At 43.8% G+C, this 17131-nt stretch overlaps 1 protein-coding gene across 3 annotated transcripts in view; it reads left to right on the top strand.

Moving 5' to 3' along the window:
- The window catches only part of ehbp1 (EH domain binding protein 1), a 142085-nt gene extending 131849 nt beyond the window's left edge, over positions 1-10236 (top strand). For all 3 annotated transcript variants that reach the window (XM_070841365.1, XM_070841364.1, XM_070841363.1), the window contains 3 exons: positions 502-575; positions 8398-8512; positions 9080-10236. In XM_070841365.1, coding sequence (XP_070697466.1) covers positions 502-575; positions 8398-8512; positions 9080-9170 — 280 coding nt within the window. In that variant the 3' untranslated portion in view covers positions 9171-10236. The remainder of the gene's footprint in view (positions 1-501; positions 576-8397; positions 8513-9079) is intronic.
- Positions 10237-17131: the final 6895 nt, after the last annotated feature.

The raw sequence follows: 17131 nt of genomic DNA, 5'->3' as shown, positions 1-17131 counted from the left end.
AGGGACCGAATAAGCTCATTTTTTAATATGGCTGAAAGAGGAAAGAATTCAATTTGTGCTGCATACACACACACACACACACACACACACACACACACACCACATATACCCATATATACGCACATGCAGACCGCACACACTCATATCCATAGATACACGTTTATTTCTTTGTTTTTCATCTTCCTTTATCCTTCATGTCATTCAGTTGTTTTATACATTTTAACCACCTCTCCTCTGCCTTTATATGGCCTGTTCTTTCCTGACACACACACACACACACACACACACACACACACAGTCAGCTAGGGCTGTGGTAGCGCAGTATGTGTATCAGTTATGTGCAGTAGATTAATGCGAAGCCAGAGAGGGTTCAGGCGAGTGGCTGAATCGATGTTTATTGCAGGTTTCTTTAAGTGCTTAATGATTTAGTCATTAACATATTGATGAACTTTGTTGGGTGTGTGTGTTTTTTCCTCACTGTCTCTTTCTAACTTGCCACAGGGAGAAAGAGCACGATCTGGAGAGACGCTTCGAACTGCTGAACAGAGAGCTGAGAGCCATGCTGGCCATCGAGGGTAAGACACACACAGAAACACACACATATACACATTCGAAAGGTCTCAGGATTTAATATGACGTCTGCTGAAGAGATGTGTCATTACTCCTCTCTCTGCTTTACTTTGCAACATTATTCTTGCAGAATGTAAATTGTGTTAAAATTTCAAACTTATAGTTTTTTCAACTCTGTATCACTAGATACCGTTCAACAACCAATACTTCCACTTAAATTAATCAAGAACCGCCACCGACTTAGATAACGTACTCGATTATGCTACTGATTGCACATGGGAAGCTACATCAAGGACTCCATTTTCATGAAGTAGTTGGAGTTGGGTTTTGACACTCATTTTCTCAGTTTTTTAGCAGCCAAAATGGCTGCTCGAGAAGACAAACGGCAACAGTTGAAGTTTATATTTCATTTCCTGCTGCAAAAGAGAACATGAAGCTACTGGCAGGGGTGCAAAAGTTCAAGTAAAGTGATCCATCGCCCTCCACCTGATTGGCTTTTGAGTCTTTCTTGTGTTTGGTCCAGCTGTTGACCAGTTTTCATCAAGAGCCCAAAGCAGGACGATTTGAATTCAGCGTCAGCTTCTTGATGAGGATTAAGATGCGAGCTTGCAAGGGATTTCACTCCCTGATACTTGATCAATGCTATCTGTTTCCTAGCTAGACCCCGACTAGCCGATGCCTGATTTGAAATCTAGCCACAGCCACATTGAGGGACGCTTTGCGAGGTTAAAAAAAAGATGCAGTTATATTATTGAAAGCTTGTTAACTATACCGCAGCCAGAAAAGCAGCCATTGTGTCGTATCAAAGTTGTCAGGGGGCCAGGGAAGTTTAATCCCCTTCGACTGTGTCCTCTTTGGCAAAATGAACCTTTTGCCAATCAATGCTAATTGATTTTGTCATTCGACATTGACCAGCACCACCCTCTTCCCCAGCCCCCCCATTCCTCACAGCCTTCGGACACCCATTGTAATTTCACCGGGCACCTGATAAGCTACCTGGTCCATAATAAATCAATTGTAATTAGCAAGAAAGGAGGTGGGCCAGGCGGGGGGGGGGGGAGACATGCGTAGTCAAGCAGGAGCAGCAGAGAGTGCCATTCCGCCTGCGTCCAGGTTGATTTCCTCTGTCTTCTACCAGCCATTTTATTTATTTCTATTTATCGAGCTGCAGATGCACTGTTGCTCGAGTCAAATGGGAGGATTTCAGGTTTCCAGGTTGCTGCAGAGTGTGATTGTATTAGAGAGTTTGCTTCCGCTTAGTGCATCTGTTTTAGGTATTTTTTTGTCTGTTCATTGTGCTGAGCTGAAGTGTGTGCGCAGGCCTCGTCTTTTTCTCATGGGGCTCCTATGAGGGCATATTTCTTCATACATCGGATGTGTGCGTATGCTTGTGGAGGTGAGAGAGCAGAGATAGTGTGTGAGGTGAGGTGGAGAGGTGGTGTGTGTCGTGTCACCGCGCTCCTCTCTGCCTTCATGTGGACTTGTTGGATTTGCAGCTGACTAACTTATCAGCCGGCCTTATTTTCCTCCCTAAGGGAGGCACTTAACATTCACAGGCTCTACCTTTCTGTAGCAGCCACAGATAGTTCTGAGCTGCTGGGGAGAGCGCAGCACATGTGTGAGTGTGTAAGAGAGAGCGGATCTGTTGGTCCCTGTTTGTCCACATCTCACAGGTGTGTTTGTGTGTGTCTTTTTCTGTGTGAGGATATTTGTGTGTGTGTGTGTGTGTGTGTGTTGGGCGCCCATCTCCCCAGCTCTTATTTGGTGCTTGGGCAGGTCCATTGAGCGATGGTCGGGCGTGCGAGTAATTGCTGATTTGGTTGGCCAGTCGATGACAGAGAGAGAGAGATGCATCGTGAGTCCAAGCAGAAAGGGAAAAAAACACACATCACTAAGATACACCTGTCCTGACACACACACACACACACACACACACACACACACACACACACACACACACCCTGCTGAGAAAAATATATACCTGCAATGAACACCACTCTTCCCTCTATCTCTTCCTCTCAGTCAACCCACATAGTTGCATGTCAGACCTCAGTCTTCATCTTGTACACACACACACACACACACACACACACACACACACACACACACTGTTCAAATCAATATGTGCTACAGCTAACTGGCCATCAACGTTTACAGCTCGTGTCTATGCCTATTAGCATGAACATTATTAGCATAAAATATTTTCTGTCCAGCTGCAACAGATTTGGATGACTTTGTAAACACCAATAAAGAAATAAACAGTCCGTATAAAAATGTAAACATGATAGATTTTGTCAAGATTCGGGTTTAGCTGCGTGGCCCAGTCTCTGTTGATGCTTGACTCATGATGCTTTTTTTTTTCTATGTTTGTGTCACTGACTTGAGCTGCATGACACATGAGAGGGAGGATGAGACGAAAGACAGGGATTCCCCTGAAATCCACTCTGACGCTGTTATTCTGCTAAAGGACAAATTCTTTAAAGCTTTTCTTAGAGCTAATAGATCTTAAGTCATTTTGGTGCAGTGATAAAACTCATATTTCAAACATACTGAAGTCAGAGAAGGAAAGCAAATTTAGAGAATACTTCAGAGGTGGAGGTGCAGGAGCAGACAGGAAGCCTGCGTGAACACAGCTGCAGTTACAATCTCAATTTTATTGCTGCATAACTTTATCATGATTACTAAATGGCAGTATAATTCGGGTTATTTTCTTGTAGTTTTGATCTCAACAATCAAAATCAACTACAGTGGAAATATTAACTGAAATAGCGGTTTAGCGTTGCATGTAATGATACACAGAGAGGCACTGACTAGAGGCCTGTGTAGAAAATGAACAAATCAGCAAGATGGAGGTTCAGTCCCACTAATAGAGAGCAAATGATAATAGAAATATAGTAATGGGCAACATATTACATTAAACCAGAGAGATCACGACTCCATTTTCTGGCCCACTTCATTAAAGGTTCTGAGCATCACACTACGGATAAAAACAGATAGAAAGATAAAAGAAGTATTCGCAACACACAGTGGCGTGTTTTTAGCTGGTCACATCATGATGCTTAAAGCAGAACAATGTTACAAAGACTTTTCAGAGTTTGATTAAGTGTGCAGCTGTTGCAGAACAGTTGGGGCACCGGCGGAGGCTCTCAGGCCGGCATTGATGTTGTTTTTGAGCATGCTCAGTGATAACCACCTCCTTGTACCTTCTTGGTGTGATGCCAGGCGGGAAAATGCCATCTGTATGCCATACTCTCATCTCCCTGCCACAAAATTGATCCACTATGCCCTCTTTATCTGCTTACCAATTCGCACCTATGTATGCGCACACACAGACACACACACACACACACACACACAACTGTGTCTTGGCTCCCTTCGAGGGCCTGTTTGTGTGTGTGTGTGTGCATGTTTTAAAGTGGACGCCCTCTCGCCATCTAAAAGGGATTTATGCATAGCCGGGTCCCAGAGTTTTTCCTGTTACGGTTTGATATGATAAGCTTTTTTATATGTTTAAAATCAATATGTAATCCTATGCAGGAGCTTATCCCTCTCCACACCCCCGACACACACATACACACACACACACACACACACACACTTCCCATTTGTAAATCTATTTGGGCTTTGTAACACATCGGGGCGGCACGCCACAGACCCTGATTGATTAGGTGCACTGTGGAATCCTATCACATGGGCGACTTTTGATGATGTCGCCAACTCTTTCAGGGTTGCTAGTTGACTGGAACGGCCGATAACAAGTAGCTTCGTTCCACGAGACGTCGGATTTGAGTTTTGGAGAATTTAGGAAAACAATTTGTAATTTATTTTATTGAAATGTACAAATGTTCATCATGTGACAAGATGTGACTTTAGGTATTTTCCACGATGTTGGAAGACGTGCGTCCTGTGGTGTAGCTAACATGATATGATATGCTGGTTGTTGTAACATATGGTGGAACAGATTCTGTTCAGATTCATGCTTCAGTTTCTGGATCGTTGTCTGATCTGCCTGTGATTCAAAGAGCTAGAAATATGTTTCGTGCTCTCTTAATGTCCCATACTCTAACTTGTGTCAGTTTTTAGGAGCTGCACTGTCTCACATGTTTGTGAGTCAGAAGTGATCAACAGTAATTTTTCCAAATTGTTCCTGAACATTGAAGATTTCAAGCTGTTGTCTGTAAACTTCAGTGTCCTGAAATGAAACAGTTTGTTGATAGTCTATGTTTTTCTTATAAAAATGTTCCTATTTACAAAAAATCCCGTCAAATTTCCAAGTGGAACAAAGCCTCAGTGCATCTCAGTGTTTTCTAAGTCTGTCCGCTGCTCATCGGCTCTTACTGATGTTATAAATCTTCATGTGTTTATCAGGTCACAGATAGTTTCATTCATAAAAATGGTCAGTAACTTCTTTAACTAGCTTAGCTTTAGTACGCTGGGTGCTGTAGCTTGTAGCAAATGTTACTCAAACAGGACTAAGTTGTGCATTTTAGGGACTATTTTCAGCTGCAGATTTACACACATTTTGTGCTCCGGTGAGTTTTTCCAGGAAAACGTTTGTAGGATTGACTGAAAAGTGCTCACTTTCATCCAACAGAAGCAACATGTCTCCCAGTGCACCGGTGTGGCTCACTGTTGTGTTTTCAGTTGTTTGTTAAGATGGAGCTGAGCTAAGCTAATCAAGAATTAAATCACCAAACTTTTCTATTTCAGTTCTCTGCGTTTGCATGTGACGTGACAGAGGATCAATCTCCTGGTTCCTGATGAGATAGTTTGTATTTATCAGCCCCAGCCTGTCGACTTCCTTCTACTCTGGTGACACTTTTTGTCTCTTGACTCCACTTGGACTTTGGCCAAAGCTAGCTTTTGGAGGCCTTTTAGACAAGAAAAGGAGGCAGAGAGAGCAGAGCCGAGAGGACGAGGAGAGAAAAAACAAAAGAAAGGAAGGGGAATAAGTTTGTAGATGGCATTTGTAGTCCTAAAAGATTCGGAGAACGTTGGGTCTCAACATCTAAGGATCAAATCTTCTGATGACATGTCGTACTGTGTATGAGACAGAAAATGAGGCAGGCAGACAGACAGATGCATGTAGGACGGTCTCTCCTCACTGTGAGAGAACAGGGCTTTGGACCAGTTTGCTCTCTTGAATAAATTTAGCGTCAGAGAGACTGGGCAGGGAGGGGTTCATGGGGATTTGAACTAGCGCATTCTTGTGTGCCTTGTGCAGACTCACATGGTTACCGTTGGCGTGCACACCGAGGGTTATCTGAATACGCACCCACCATGTTAGTTGTACACACTCCTCTAAGTCTTTAACCTCTCTCTCTCTCTCTCTCTCTCTCTCATATATGGGGGAGGCGGGATTTACGTGGAGGAGGGGGGGGTTGCTGAGTGGCTGCAGGGTGTTTTGTTTGTTCCTGGGTGTCTGGTTACCCAGCCTGCCCTGCTCTGGTGTTGCCTGGTCACGTCTCTCATCGGCTCTCTTTATTGTTTACCTTCCTAATGAGGGGGGCGGGACTCTGAGACATGTGATTGACAGCAGTGTGCTCGCCCCTCAGTAGCCCCCACACTCCTCCCCGGGTCGACCAGGACTTTGGCTTTTTGGCGTAGATGTGCTGTGAAGGAGGAGGAAGGATTTTTTTTTTTTTCTCTGTGTTTTTGTGTGGATGGTTTTTCCCCCTTCTTCCTGAATCCCTCCTCTTGTGGGCCGGACTTGTCGAGAGAGGATCGTGGGAGTTATGGCAGATATGGAAACACACATTCCTGTCTCATAATTATCTAAGGTTGATGACTCACACGATGACTCATCTGCTTTTATGTATCTACACTTGACACAATTTGTCTCGGTTCCTCGGTGTCCCAAACCGCCTCAAAAACGCTCTTCAGATTCAGGTCTGCAGGACGTTTTTGACAGTTATGAAGTGTTTGTCGACTCCCCCACAAAACCCGGAGGAGAGCAAATTTGCTCCCCTGAGAAAGAAAGAACAAGGAAGGGAGAGAGAGAGAGGAAGAAGAGAAGGTAGAGAGCCAAATATTGGGACTGTGTTCATTTCGCTCTGTGGTCGACTTCAAAGGGACGAGCGAGGCCAATGAAGAGAGCACAGACCTTTCAGGACAAACACACTGGGCCCAGCGTGACACACACACTCACTCACACACACACACACTCACACACACACACACACACACACACACTCACACTCACACACAGTCCGACTGCTGCAATTTGACTCAATGAGGGGGGAATATTTATTTTTAATAAAGCCACACTTATTTTGGGACTGACATTTTACAACATTCCTTTTATTCTCCAATCAATAGGCGGTTAAATATTGATAGAGGGCTGAAGTTGCACGCTACAGAAGTTGCACACGTCTCCGCTGTGTTTGAATCCTCTCTGAGATGGAGCGGATTTTTTTTTTTTTTTTTTTTAATATGAAAGGATGGAGGGTTTTTGAGGGGGACGCGTTCTCACACTGAGCTGAGGAGTAGCTGGAGATTTCCTGCCTTCCTTTAGCTGTTGGACAGTGCAGAAAATCCTCAGAGGGACTGTTTGTTTGTCAGCCTGAGATATTTCTGTGTCTGAGCGTGTTTCAATGCAGAGATCAGTTGGATTTAACGTGATGCTAAAGTTCATTTACGGCACAAGTTGTCCTGTTTTTACATAACAAGTAGACGCTGGATTGATGTTTTAATTGTACAAAAAGGAGGTTAAAGATTGTTGCACTGCTCAGTGTTTAGGGGTGAGTTTTTTTTAGGGGTGAGGGAGGGAGGAGTGCTGCCCTGGTGTTGGCTGAATGTGGAGCCAAGGGCGCCAGGCGGATATTTGAGCCCCAGGGGGAGTGAGTGCTCTCCTGTGAGCATCCCCCCTGAGGCTGAGGGGATTTGGATCGGAGTCCCACCTGGGCCCTGTGGGGCCCCTTCCTGCAAAGACCCCGGAGAACTGAGGGGCTCACCTGTTTGTTTGTTTATTGGTTGTTTGTTTAGCTGAGGAACAAACTGAGTGTTTGGTTCTGAGATGACTTCTACATAATGTGAAGACTCAACCAGGTCTTTTTTAAATTTTCATTACTTAATTAAACGTAATTTCAATATCAGGATAATTATACTAAACTTCAACCCCCAAAATAGACTCAAGACTTTAAGCTTCCATTCTTTTAATTGGGCATCATGAAATTTAGTGTTTTTCTAGAAAGTCATTAAGATGAAGCTTTGAATACAAACAGGTGAGACACCACATGAAGTTCCTTTATGAGTCCTTTGCTCCCAGAAATCCTTTTTTAAACATACAAAACAATCCTATGTGTTTTTGAACATATCACATGTGTGCATCATAAGGCCGTAGATTAACATGACAATGTCCCTCAAGTGTATTTGCTCTGGTGGACACACAGTCACTGTGCACACACACACACAACCTGACAGAGTGTGTTTACACATCATATCTACATGCTTGTCCATAAGTGGAGCTGGTCCACCTCGACACAGACCAGCAGGTAAATAAGAAGATGAACTTTGGCCAAACTGAGAGAACATGTCTGTCATGTTTGAAGCTCTGTAGTCCTCAGGAGGATCTGATCGTCCTGTTATGTGACTCCACATCCACAGAGTCTGAAAAGCAGTTTTTAAAAACAGTTTCATTAGAAGTGCCCAGGAGGAACGTTTCTATTCCAGGAGGACACTTATCCTGAAGTGCGCTGTGAGGTAGCAGGACAGAGAATGAAAACGTTTCATCCATATTGGAAAGTGTCCTGAGGTTTTTAGGATGAATTAAGACAGTTGTCAGTGTCTCCTGGACTGAGGGGGTTTGTTCCTCTGGTGTCGTTTCAGACTGGCAGAAGACGGAGGCCCAGAAGAGACGAGAGCAGCTGCTGCTGGATGAGCTGGTCATACTGGTCAACAAACGGGACGCGCTGGTCAGGGACCTGGACGCCCAGGAGAAACAGTAAGTTACCCACAATCCTCCAACACCAGACACGGAACAAGTCACAGTCTGAAAACGTGAAAGGCAGAAATACGCTGCAGCCCCACAGAGCTAGTCTCTCCTCTCAGTCTGGGAACATCCAACCGCCCTTGGTGAGTCTGTGCGAGAGCGTCTGCTGCCTATCTTTGCGTTTCCAGAGGTCCCCCAGAAACGGTGGACACAGTGAGAGCGCAGTGCCGGGCGCCCTGCGCTCCGGCCAGCCTGCAGTCAGCCTGCAGTCAGCCTGCAGTCAGCCTGCAGTCAGCCTGCAGTCAGCCTGCATGCTCAGCAAAAGCAGCAGCAGCAGCACACCTGCATGGGCAGGATCCCATCCAGATTGGCGACGCCGTCCACCAACAGGGTGCCAGGCGGGTGAAAGGTCGGAGCTCTGTCCCTGGCGCAAGGCCACTCCACAGGCGGCCCGGCGACGGTTGCCGTGGCACCAACTATGTTACCTGTGTGCGTGTGTGTGTGTGCATGTATCCCCACCTCCACCTCCTCCCCGCTTCCCTGAGACACATCTGACCTTTTGACCTTTGCCCTCCACAGGGCCGAGGAGGAGGACGAGCACCTGGAGAGGACGCTGGAGCAGAACAAAGGAAAGATGGCCAAGAAAGAGGAGAAGTGTGTGCTTCAATGATTGTCAGTTCAGAAAAACACAACCAACAAATGTAGCCGATAAAAGAAATGTATCATCATCGTCATTATTATTATTATTATAATTATTATTATTATTTGATAGTGACTTTCCTAGACATTTCTATCAGTTACCAGAATCCTGACGTGGTTGTTGTTTTGGTCAAATTAACCGCAGAGACTCAGCTGGATTAAGAGGCCCTGCGATGCCTTTGCACCAACTTTATACGGACTCAAACTGTCCCACTTCTATACAATATTTTTTATTTTAACTCTCCTTTGCTTTACCAAGAACGGTACTTGTATGTAATATAAATATGTGACGAGAGCAGTGCAACCCCTGTCAGACGTTGTGATATTTGCATGTAATGATGCAGCAGCACAGCCTCCTCAGTCTGAATGTGGAGACCAGTAGGTTTGAGGTACAACTGGGTTTAATGGGGGGATTGTATTTTTTTTTTTTTGTGGTGTTGAAGAGATGATGAGGGGGTTGAAGCTTCAGTTGGACTTTTAAAAGGAAAAAAAAGTCGCTATAATATCAGTCTTTTCAAGCTACTTCATTACTTGACTTGTACGTTTTAATTATTTCACTTCAAAGTTTTTACCTGTAAAATATCTTAAAGGGTTAAGACGCATTACACTTCATAAATCTTGCATAAATCTTAACTTTCCTATTGCTTTTTTTTAATTGTCTTGGCTTGAAAGCAGTTTACCAAAAGAAAGATGTTTAAGAAAAATAAATCTCTTGTTGTATATTTTCATCACTGCTCTGACCAATAGCTTCCAAAATCCTGTCAGGATTCATGCAGTCAAAAACAAAAAGTATATATATTATTTATTGCCGTTTGTCCTTTAAGCTGCTTGTAAGTGAGTCTACCATCACATTTCATGTGCGTTTTGCTCAATAACTTTTGGTTTCTATTTATTGTATTCTGAAGAAGAGAAATATGCTTCCACATGCATCACTTAGAGCTCCACATCTGGTGCAGTTTGTCCTTTACATGTTGAACATTTATCTGTTTATTTATTCCAGTGTCATAACCCGAGTCTTCAATAATAAAGTCCTTATGATTTCATATTCCACAGAGGCAGTGTGGCCTGTTTTTACCCCTCTGGAAAACAACTCAGATATTTAAAACCTGTGTTCATTTAATCTACAAGCATTTAAACACACTTTTATAATTGTTTTCATATTCTGATGGTACATCTTAATAGAATCTGTGTCTTTAAAGTTGTTTTTTTAATATTACTTATTTTTCATAATTGCACACACACTCTAAAACTTGAAACTAGCTCTTTCTTCATTTCTCTATCAGTTTGTCCATTTTACCACATGATCCACAACATATTCCTGCTTTTTTCTCTCTCTCCTTTCTTTCCTTCCATATCACAAAAAGTTATTGAAATGCATTCACGCCTTTGGCTGCAGCGCTGCTCATAAGTGGCCCCTATCACTGCATTCACCAGCGAGCGTCGCGTTTAGCAATGCTTATTATTCGGCGCTCTGTTCAATTCCCCTGCGACTTGCGCGTGTTTATAAATTAAAATTGGCGTTGGGATTTTTTTTTGTTTGAGGTCGGAGCTGAGCAGGTTCCTCCGTGGAAGATTAGAGAAATCACTTTGTACCGAGCAGATGTTTGGGGTTTTTTTTCCCCTCTCTCCCTCTCTTTCTGTCTCTGGGCCGCTTGTGTGCGCGCTGGAGACGGGAGCAGAGCTGGAGAGGCTCGGTGAGCCGCAGCCAGGGATGGAGAGGGGAATAAACACTGGAAGGCTGCAGAAACTATCAATATACATTTTTAAATGTAGAAAAAATGTCGCTTTAAATCTCTGTTTGTAAAAACTTTTCTGAATGCAGTCTTGGGTCAAACTAAAATAAATCGTAAAAAATGTCCCTGCGGTTAAAAAAAAAAAAAAAAAAAACATCAGGATGATGAAGAGTGTGTGGCTGAACCCTCCTCACCATCCCTGCAGGCAGCCTCCCATCCCCGATTAAAGCAGCAAAATAGGTTGTGACAGCAGACGTCCTCCCCGGCCTTTCTGCTACTTTCAAATTAATTTGCTGATTCGTTTCTTCTCTGCTTGGGACCGACTCTACGTGCACATTACGCACTTTACGTCCCCGGAGGCGCTTTGTTTTAGTTTGTATTACGCCGCGTTTATCGCCAGCGTCTGAAATGTGGTGAATAAAGCAAAGAGCCAAAGCGGTGAAGGACGTTTTACTGCATGTGGCTGTGAGTGTGTGTGTGTGTGTGTGTGTGTGTGTAGACAACCTGAAAAAAGTATTCACAATAACTGCCTCTACGTGATTTAACCCTATTATATAAACTGTTAACAGATTTTCTGGGTTTTTTTTGTTTTTTTTAAAAAAGCTGTTTGATTTTATCCGGACAGAAATATTGATGCGTAAAACTTAACTTTTACCCCCGAATTTGACTTAAAGTTTTGCTGTTTCTTCCTTTTAATGTCAGATTTAAATTCATTAAAATCACACCCCCCCCTCCTCATCTAAAACCAGTCCAGCTTTAGTGGAAATTACTTCAAGGCCCAATGGAAGAGATCACTTCATGTGATAAATCTAATATTTCACTGTTTTATCTGCATGGTTTTGTTTTTTTTTTCGAATTAAGAGAGAATAAAATGGCAGAAACAGTCGTGTCTTACCTCTGCAGCGGGGCTCTGGTTTCTTTAAGTTTCCTGTTGGAGCAGTGAAAAACATTTGGAGTCAGTTTCCTATTTTTCTGTGAATGAGGGCGACGCGCTGCGTAAAACTCGGCGGTGGCTCTGCGCTGCTGTGCAGCTGAGGATCCTTCCGCTGAATGGATTATCTCCTGAGCTTTGATGTCTCCTGGCCTCACCTCACAGGTGCTGAGCGCCGCTCGGCCCTCTGCATTACTTCCTTTCCCCGCCGCCGTCCAAAAACCTGCACCTGAGGGAGCCCAGGTCTCTGCGTGCAGCGCCGGGGCTCCTACAGCACTGTGTTTTATGCATCATCGTTTTAATAAGCACCGACAACATCCCCGCAGATCCCCGCTTCCAATCCTGCCGGCTGAAGGGAGAAAACTTTTCCCCCTCCTCTCCTCGCCGCCTAATCCCAGGCTTTACCAGCTCAGCATTAAGAAAATTCAACCGCAATTTGGGATTAGACAAAATACTCTTATTACAAAAGGTTGGTGCAACTTGATAACTTGATACTTGTTCAGGGGTTTATCTCGGGGTCTTACTCACATCGAGAGAGGAGAAAAAAACAAGAAATGTCGGGGAAATGTCAGAATAACCCGTCTCTTTTGTGTTGTGAGGGCCATATTTGTTGAATGGCCTTTTTGCATAATTTAACGGGGCCTGTGTGTGTGTGTGTGTGTGTGTGTGTGTGTGTGGAGAGGAGAGGAGAGGAGAGGAGAGGAGGGGTGATGGTATTTCAGTCGGACCCTCCACGGGCCCTCTGACTGCTCGGACTTCAGATGGAAATAAAAAAAAAGGTGCGTAAAAGTGTTTGACCTCAGCCAGGCAGCAGGAGCCCAAATCAGTTCACCCCCCCCCCCCAAAAAAAATAAATAAATAAATATGTGAGAAAAATGTCACTTTACGTCTCTCCGCTCCGCACCTCATTCATACATGTGACCACACTCACCATCTCAGCCTGTCTGGGTTTTAGAATGTTTCACTTTGGCCTTTTGTGCGTAAAAACATGAACAGGCTTCATTCCCGTGCGTTAAGGTGCGTTCAGGTGCCCTTATCCTGCGCTGTAACAAGCAGCATCACTGCAGGCCTCCAACATTGTTCTGTTCCCTTTTTTGGTCGACCATTGATGTCTAAGTTTCTCTGTCAAAGTGCTCTCGTGGATGACTTTTAAGCCTCCACTTTGATACTCCCCCTCCTCACACACACACACACACACATAAAAATGTAATTTCCATCCCTGCAGCCTCTCTCTCTCTCTCTCCCTCTCTCTCTCCCTCTCTCTCACTCACTCTCTCTCTCTGTGAACATTAGCTCGCTTTCAGCTCAGGCCTCATTTACAGAAGTTGATGTTTTTTTGTAGAGATCCACAAAGGAGAGCCGAGCCGAGCCGAGCCGAGCCGTGCTGAGCTGAGCTGCATCCTCACTAACCCCCTCACAGGCCAGAAAAAAATGAATGAAAATATAGTTTGTTTGTGTGTGTGTGTGTGTGTGTGTGTGTGTGTGATGGGTTAAAGGCGCATTAAAAACATGGACATATTTAGCGCAGGGTTTGATTCAGTGACCGCAGCTTCTGCTGCTGATTTTTCTTCTTCTGCGGATTCTTCTTCTTTTCTTTCCCTCCGCAGTGAGTTTGAGGTCTATCCCTATTAAACTTTACGTCAACCATCCTCAAATGTAATTCTAAATGGGGATTAGACCTCATTAATATTCATGAGACTGGTGTGTGTGTGTGTGTGTGTGTGTGTGTGTGGAGGGGGGGGGGGGGGGGGGGGTGTGTATCACAATAAAATCAAAATGGATGAATTTAACTTGTTTGCTCCTTTTTTTTTTTTTTAATTCTCACGTTCACGTTTTGGGGCCACAGAGGGGACACGTATGGCCACAGAGGAATTAGCAGCGATAATAAAAGAATTAATAATAAGCTGGCGAGGTTTCCGGCCCTTTCAGGAAATGTGTTTTGTTGTGGTGACAAACAAAATGCAGCTTTCTGTCAAACTAAAACACTATTTGAAACATTTAAGCCCCAAAAGAAACATTTCCCCTCATTTTATTTCTCAGACTCACGATTTTCTGTCATTTCTAAGCACTTTGAGGTCAATCAGAGACGCAAGAACACTGTCAGGTTTTCGGAAGAAAATAAGTCACAGATGGAGGAAAAAGTCCCCAGATTTAGTTGTTTGACCGGACCAGATCTCTCGCTGGTCGCTCCAGAGATGCTTCCAGCACCTCCTCTTCTTCGTCCTCTTCTTCTTCTGAACTGCACCCAAATAACAAAACGAGAGCCTCCTCCTGTAAATGTGAATATGTTCTAAAGTGTGGAGCTCTCGGTAGCTTCCTGCTGCAGGCCTGTGGATCATTTCCATCTTTTCTAAAAACCTCTCTTTGGTCAGTCCGGTCTCGGGACCGGGACCGAGAGGAGGGGAGGGGGCGGGGGGGTAAGTGGGAGTGGGCTCTCCCGGCGGCCTGTGCGCGCCCATAGGCCGCCAGGGCCGTCCGTCAGCGCGGGGACGCGCGATGATTGGCTGCGGGAGGCGGATCCGCAGGTGTCCCTCACTCATAGAGGCGCAGGGCGGAGAGAAGGTGATCAATCTCCATCCGTCTCCATTAGAAATCACCTTAACACTCTGACAGACAACGACAAGCCCCCTGAAAGCAAATGAGTTTGATTTATTTGGCTGTAAAAACACCCGGAACCGCACCGAGGACGCGGTGACGCCCGCGTGCTGACAGCTGCGCGTTTCTCCGTGATGCTGCTCGGTTTTGCGCGCTGTTGTTCGTTTCCGAGCGAGTCTGCCGCTGTTTGAGTTTGGTGCCCTGCAGACTTCCTCCTGCTGGATAATTTTACTGCTGCTCGCCTCCGGTGGCCCGAGAGCTCGGGAGAAGGGAAGGAGAACAACCAGGTAACAACCACACTTCACTTTTCTGCCGCTAATTCACTGCGGATTCTTTAAGTTTGTGCGCATTTTGTTTCGAGCTCCAAAACTCTGCATCATTAACGCGAGAAGAGTAAAAAGCGTCAGAAAAGTCACTTTTTTTAAACTTTATAAAACATTAAACTGTGACATGTGGTGCGCATGATTTCAATTTGCACCGCCGCACGTTTATGGGCTCTTTCTTTTTTTGCGGAGATATCTATTAATCGGCACCGTGAGGACTCCGACTTGAACTGGAGAACTGAGTGAACTTCCTCCAGAGTAGATAATTTTCATATTTCTATTCTGAGTCATTCCTGCGAGTTTTTTTGAGAGCAATTGGCCATTAAAACGTTTGAAGCACTTAGTAGATAATTGGAGAGGCGTGTTTTGGTTTTTGTTAATTTATTTTGCAGATAAGAGCCCTTCTGAAACGCTCTCTCCCCGGAGGTCTAATCTAAATTCTAATTGAGTTCATTTGCACCGAGATCTCGCCTCCTCTCACTCAGGCCTGCCGGAATACACGTTTGGTTAGTTTGGTTTGGTTTGGTCAGTTAGGGGCTCTTTGTTAAAATAATCTCCCCCTTTAAGAGCCACTAATTTAATTCACACAGCTCAAACCTGGAGGTGCTCTCTTTGTTTTTAGATCATTCTTCACTCAGAGGTGAAATCTGACTTTATCATCTGTGTAAAAAGAAAATAGGTTTTACGCTTTCAAGCCTCCATCAGGATGATCAGAGTGTGAATGCAGGTTAGTTTAATGTTTTAAGTTGTTTTTGATTTAAGATAAACTTGTTCTTTTTTTCTGCTTTTAAGTTTTAGAGGCGGTCTGCTGAGAAAATGTGTTTATTTCCCCCCAAATGTAACCTTTAATCCGATGGCATTTACTGAGAGAAACTAATAAATCCATTTAAGATTGGCTGTAATTTAACAAGATGGCATTTTAAAACCACGGAAATGGGCTAAATGTATAGTTGTGGTTTTCAGAAAATATAATTTTACCCTTCGCCTTTTAATCAGGTGAAAATCAAGAAGTGGAGAAATAATTTGACTTTTTTTTCAATGAAGTTTGGTTCTTTTCCCCTGAGCGTCAAAACAGGCTGAAGGAGAAAACTGGTGCAAAAAAAAAAGATAATTTCTAGAAAAATAAAAGCGAGACCAAAGTTGATTTATCTCAGAAACGAGTAGAATTGATTAATCACATCTGTCTCCAAAAAGAGTAAAATGATTCCGGGCAAAATGGTTGATTTTGGTGGATTTTTATTCCGTTGTGGATTCATTTGATTTCAGCCACAGGAGCCTCGCTGTGGTCAAAACACACACAAAGTTTGACGACCCGAAACAAACAGAATGACCGAGAACAGAAAGACCTTAGACAGACACAGCTGTGATTTTTATAGATTATCAAACCACATCCATAATCCAGTTTTTACGTGTGTGTGTGAGTGTGTGTAGGCCTACACACTCTCTCTCTCACACACACACACACACACTTCACTCAGGAGACTACAACTTATTTATTCTCACCATGAAATAAATTCAACACACCAACAGGTCAACTAGTGACAGAACAATAAAAAAAAAAATTGCATTGTTAAATTAGAAAATTTTAAATTGGATTCCTTATTAAACTCCTTTTGCATCGTTTTTAAAGTGACAAAAGTTTAAGAAAGATATAAAATTTTGCGGGCTGACACTGAATAGTTCAGATCTATAAAATAACGTGTTACATAATAAAGGTCAACAAATAATTTCGACTGAATCTTTAATCAGGCTGCTGGTTGAGGAAAGAGGATTTAGATCAAAGTCCGCTCACTTTATAGGACACGAGGAAATAAATGATAAAACTATAAACACTCTGCAGGTATGTGCTCAGACAAATAAATAAACACCGATGTAAACAAATATTTCCAGCAAAGCGACGATTCACAGGGTAAAAGTTTACGAGCTGTATCCATCCAGTGTTCCTTCATCTCATCAGACGCTTTTAGTCAAAGCTTCAGGTTTGTCAGCTTGAAATAAAAGTCTGGTTTGGAAATGAAAAATCATTTTGCGGGTTTGAGCCCAGTTATCCTCTCAGCAAAAATCCAATATTCCTGAAGGGACTTAATGTGCTTCTCTGCCTCTAAATCAGGATTAATTCACCTTTTTTTTAGTAGCCTGATTTATTTTCTCCCTAAAATCCCAGTTTGATTAAACAGGAGAAAAGTAGAGAAAGTAGAGACGCCTCGCTTTGATTTTCCTCCTTTCTCAAACTGTTTCTAATGTTTGGTGTGCGCAGTGACTTGGATCGGCCCCCTGTTCCGCCAAGCTGCAGCATCGGGGGAAACCGAACCACTGGCCTGAGCTGGGTGGAGCAGTGACCGCCTGTAGC

The sequence above is a fragment of the Pempheris klunzingeri genome, chromosome 12, assembly GCF_042242105.1.
Source record: "Pempheris klunzingeri isolate RE-2024b chromosome 12, fPemKlu1.hap1, whole genome shotgun sequence".
Taxonomy (NCBI): domain Eukaryota; kingdom Metazoa; phylum Chordata; class Actinopteri; order Acropomatiformes; family Pempheridae; genus Pempheris; species Pempheris klunzingeri.
This window is presented reverse-complemented; position numbering and strand designations above follow the sequence as displayed.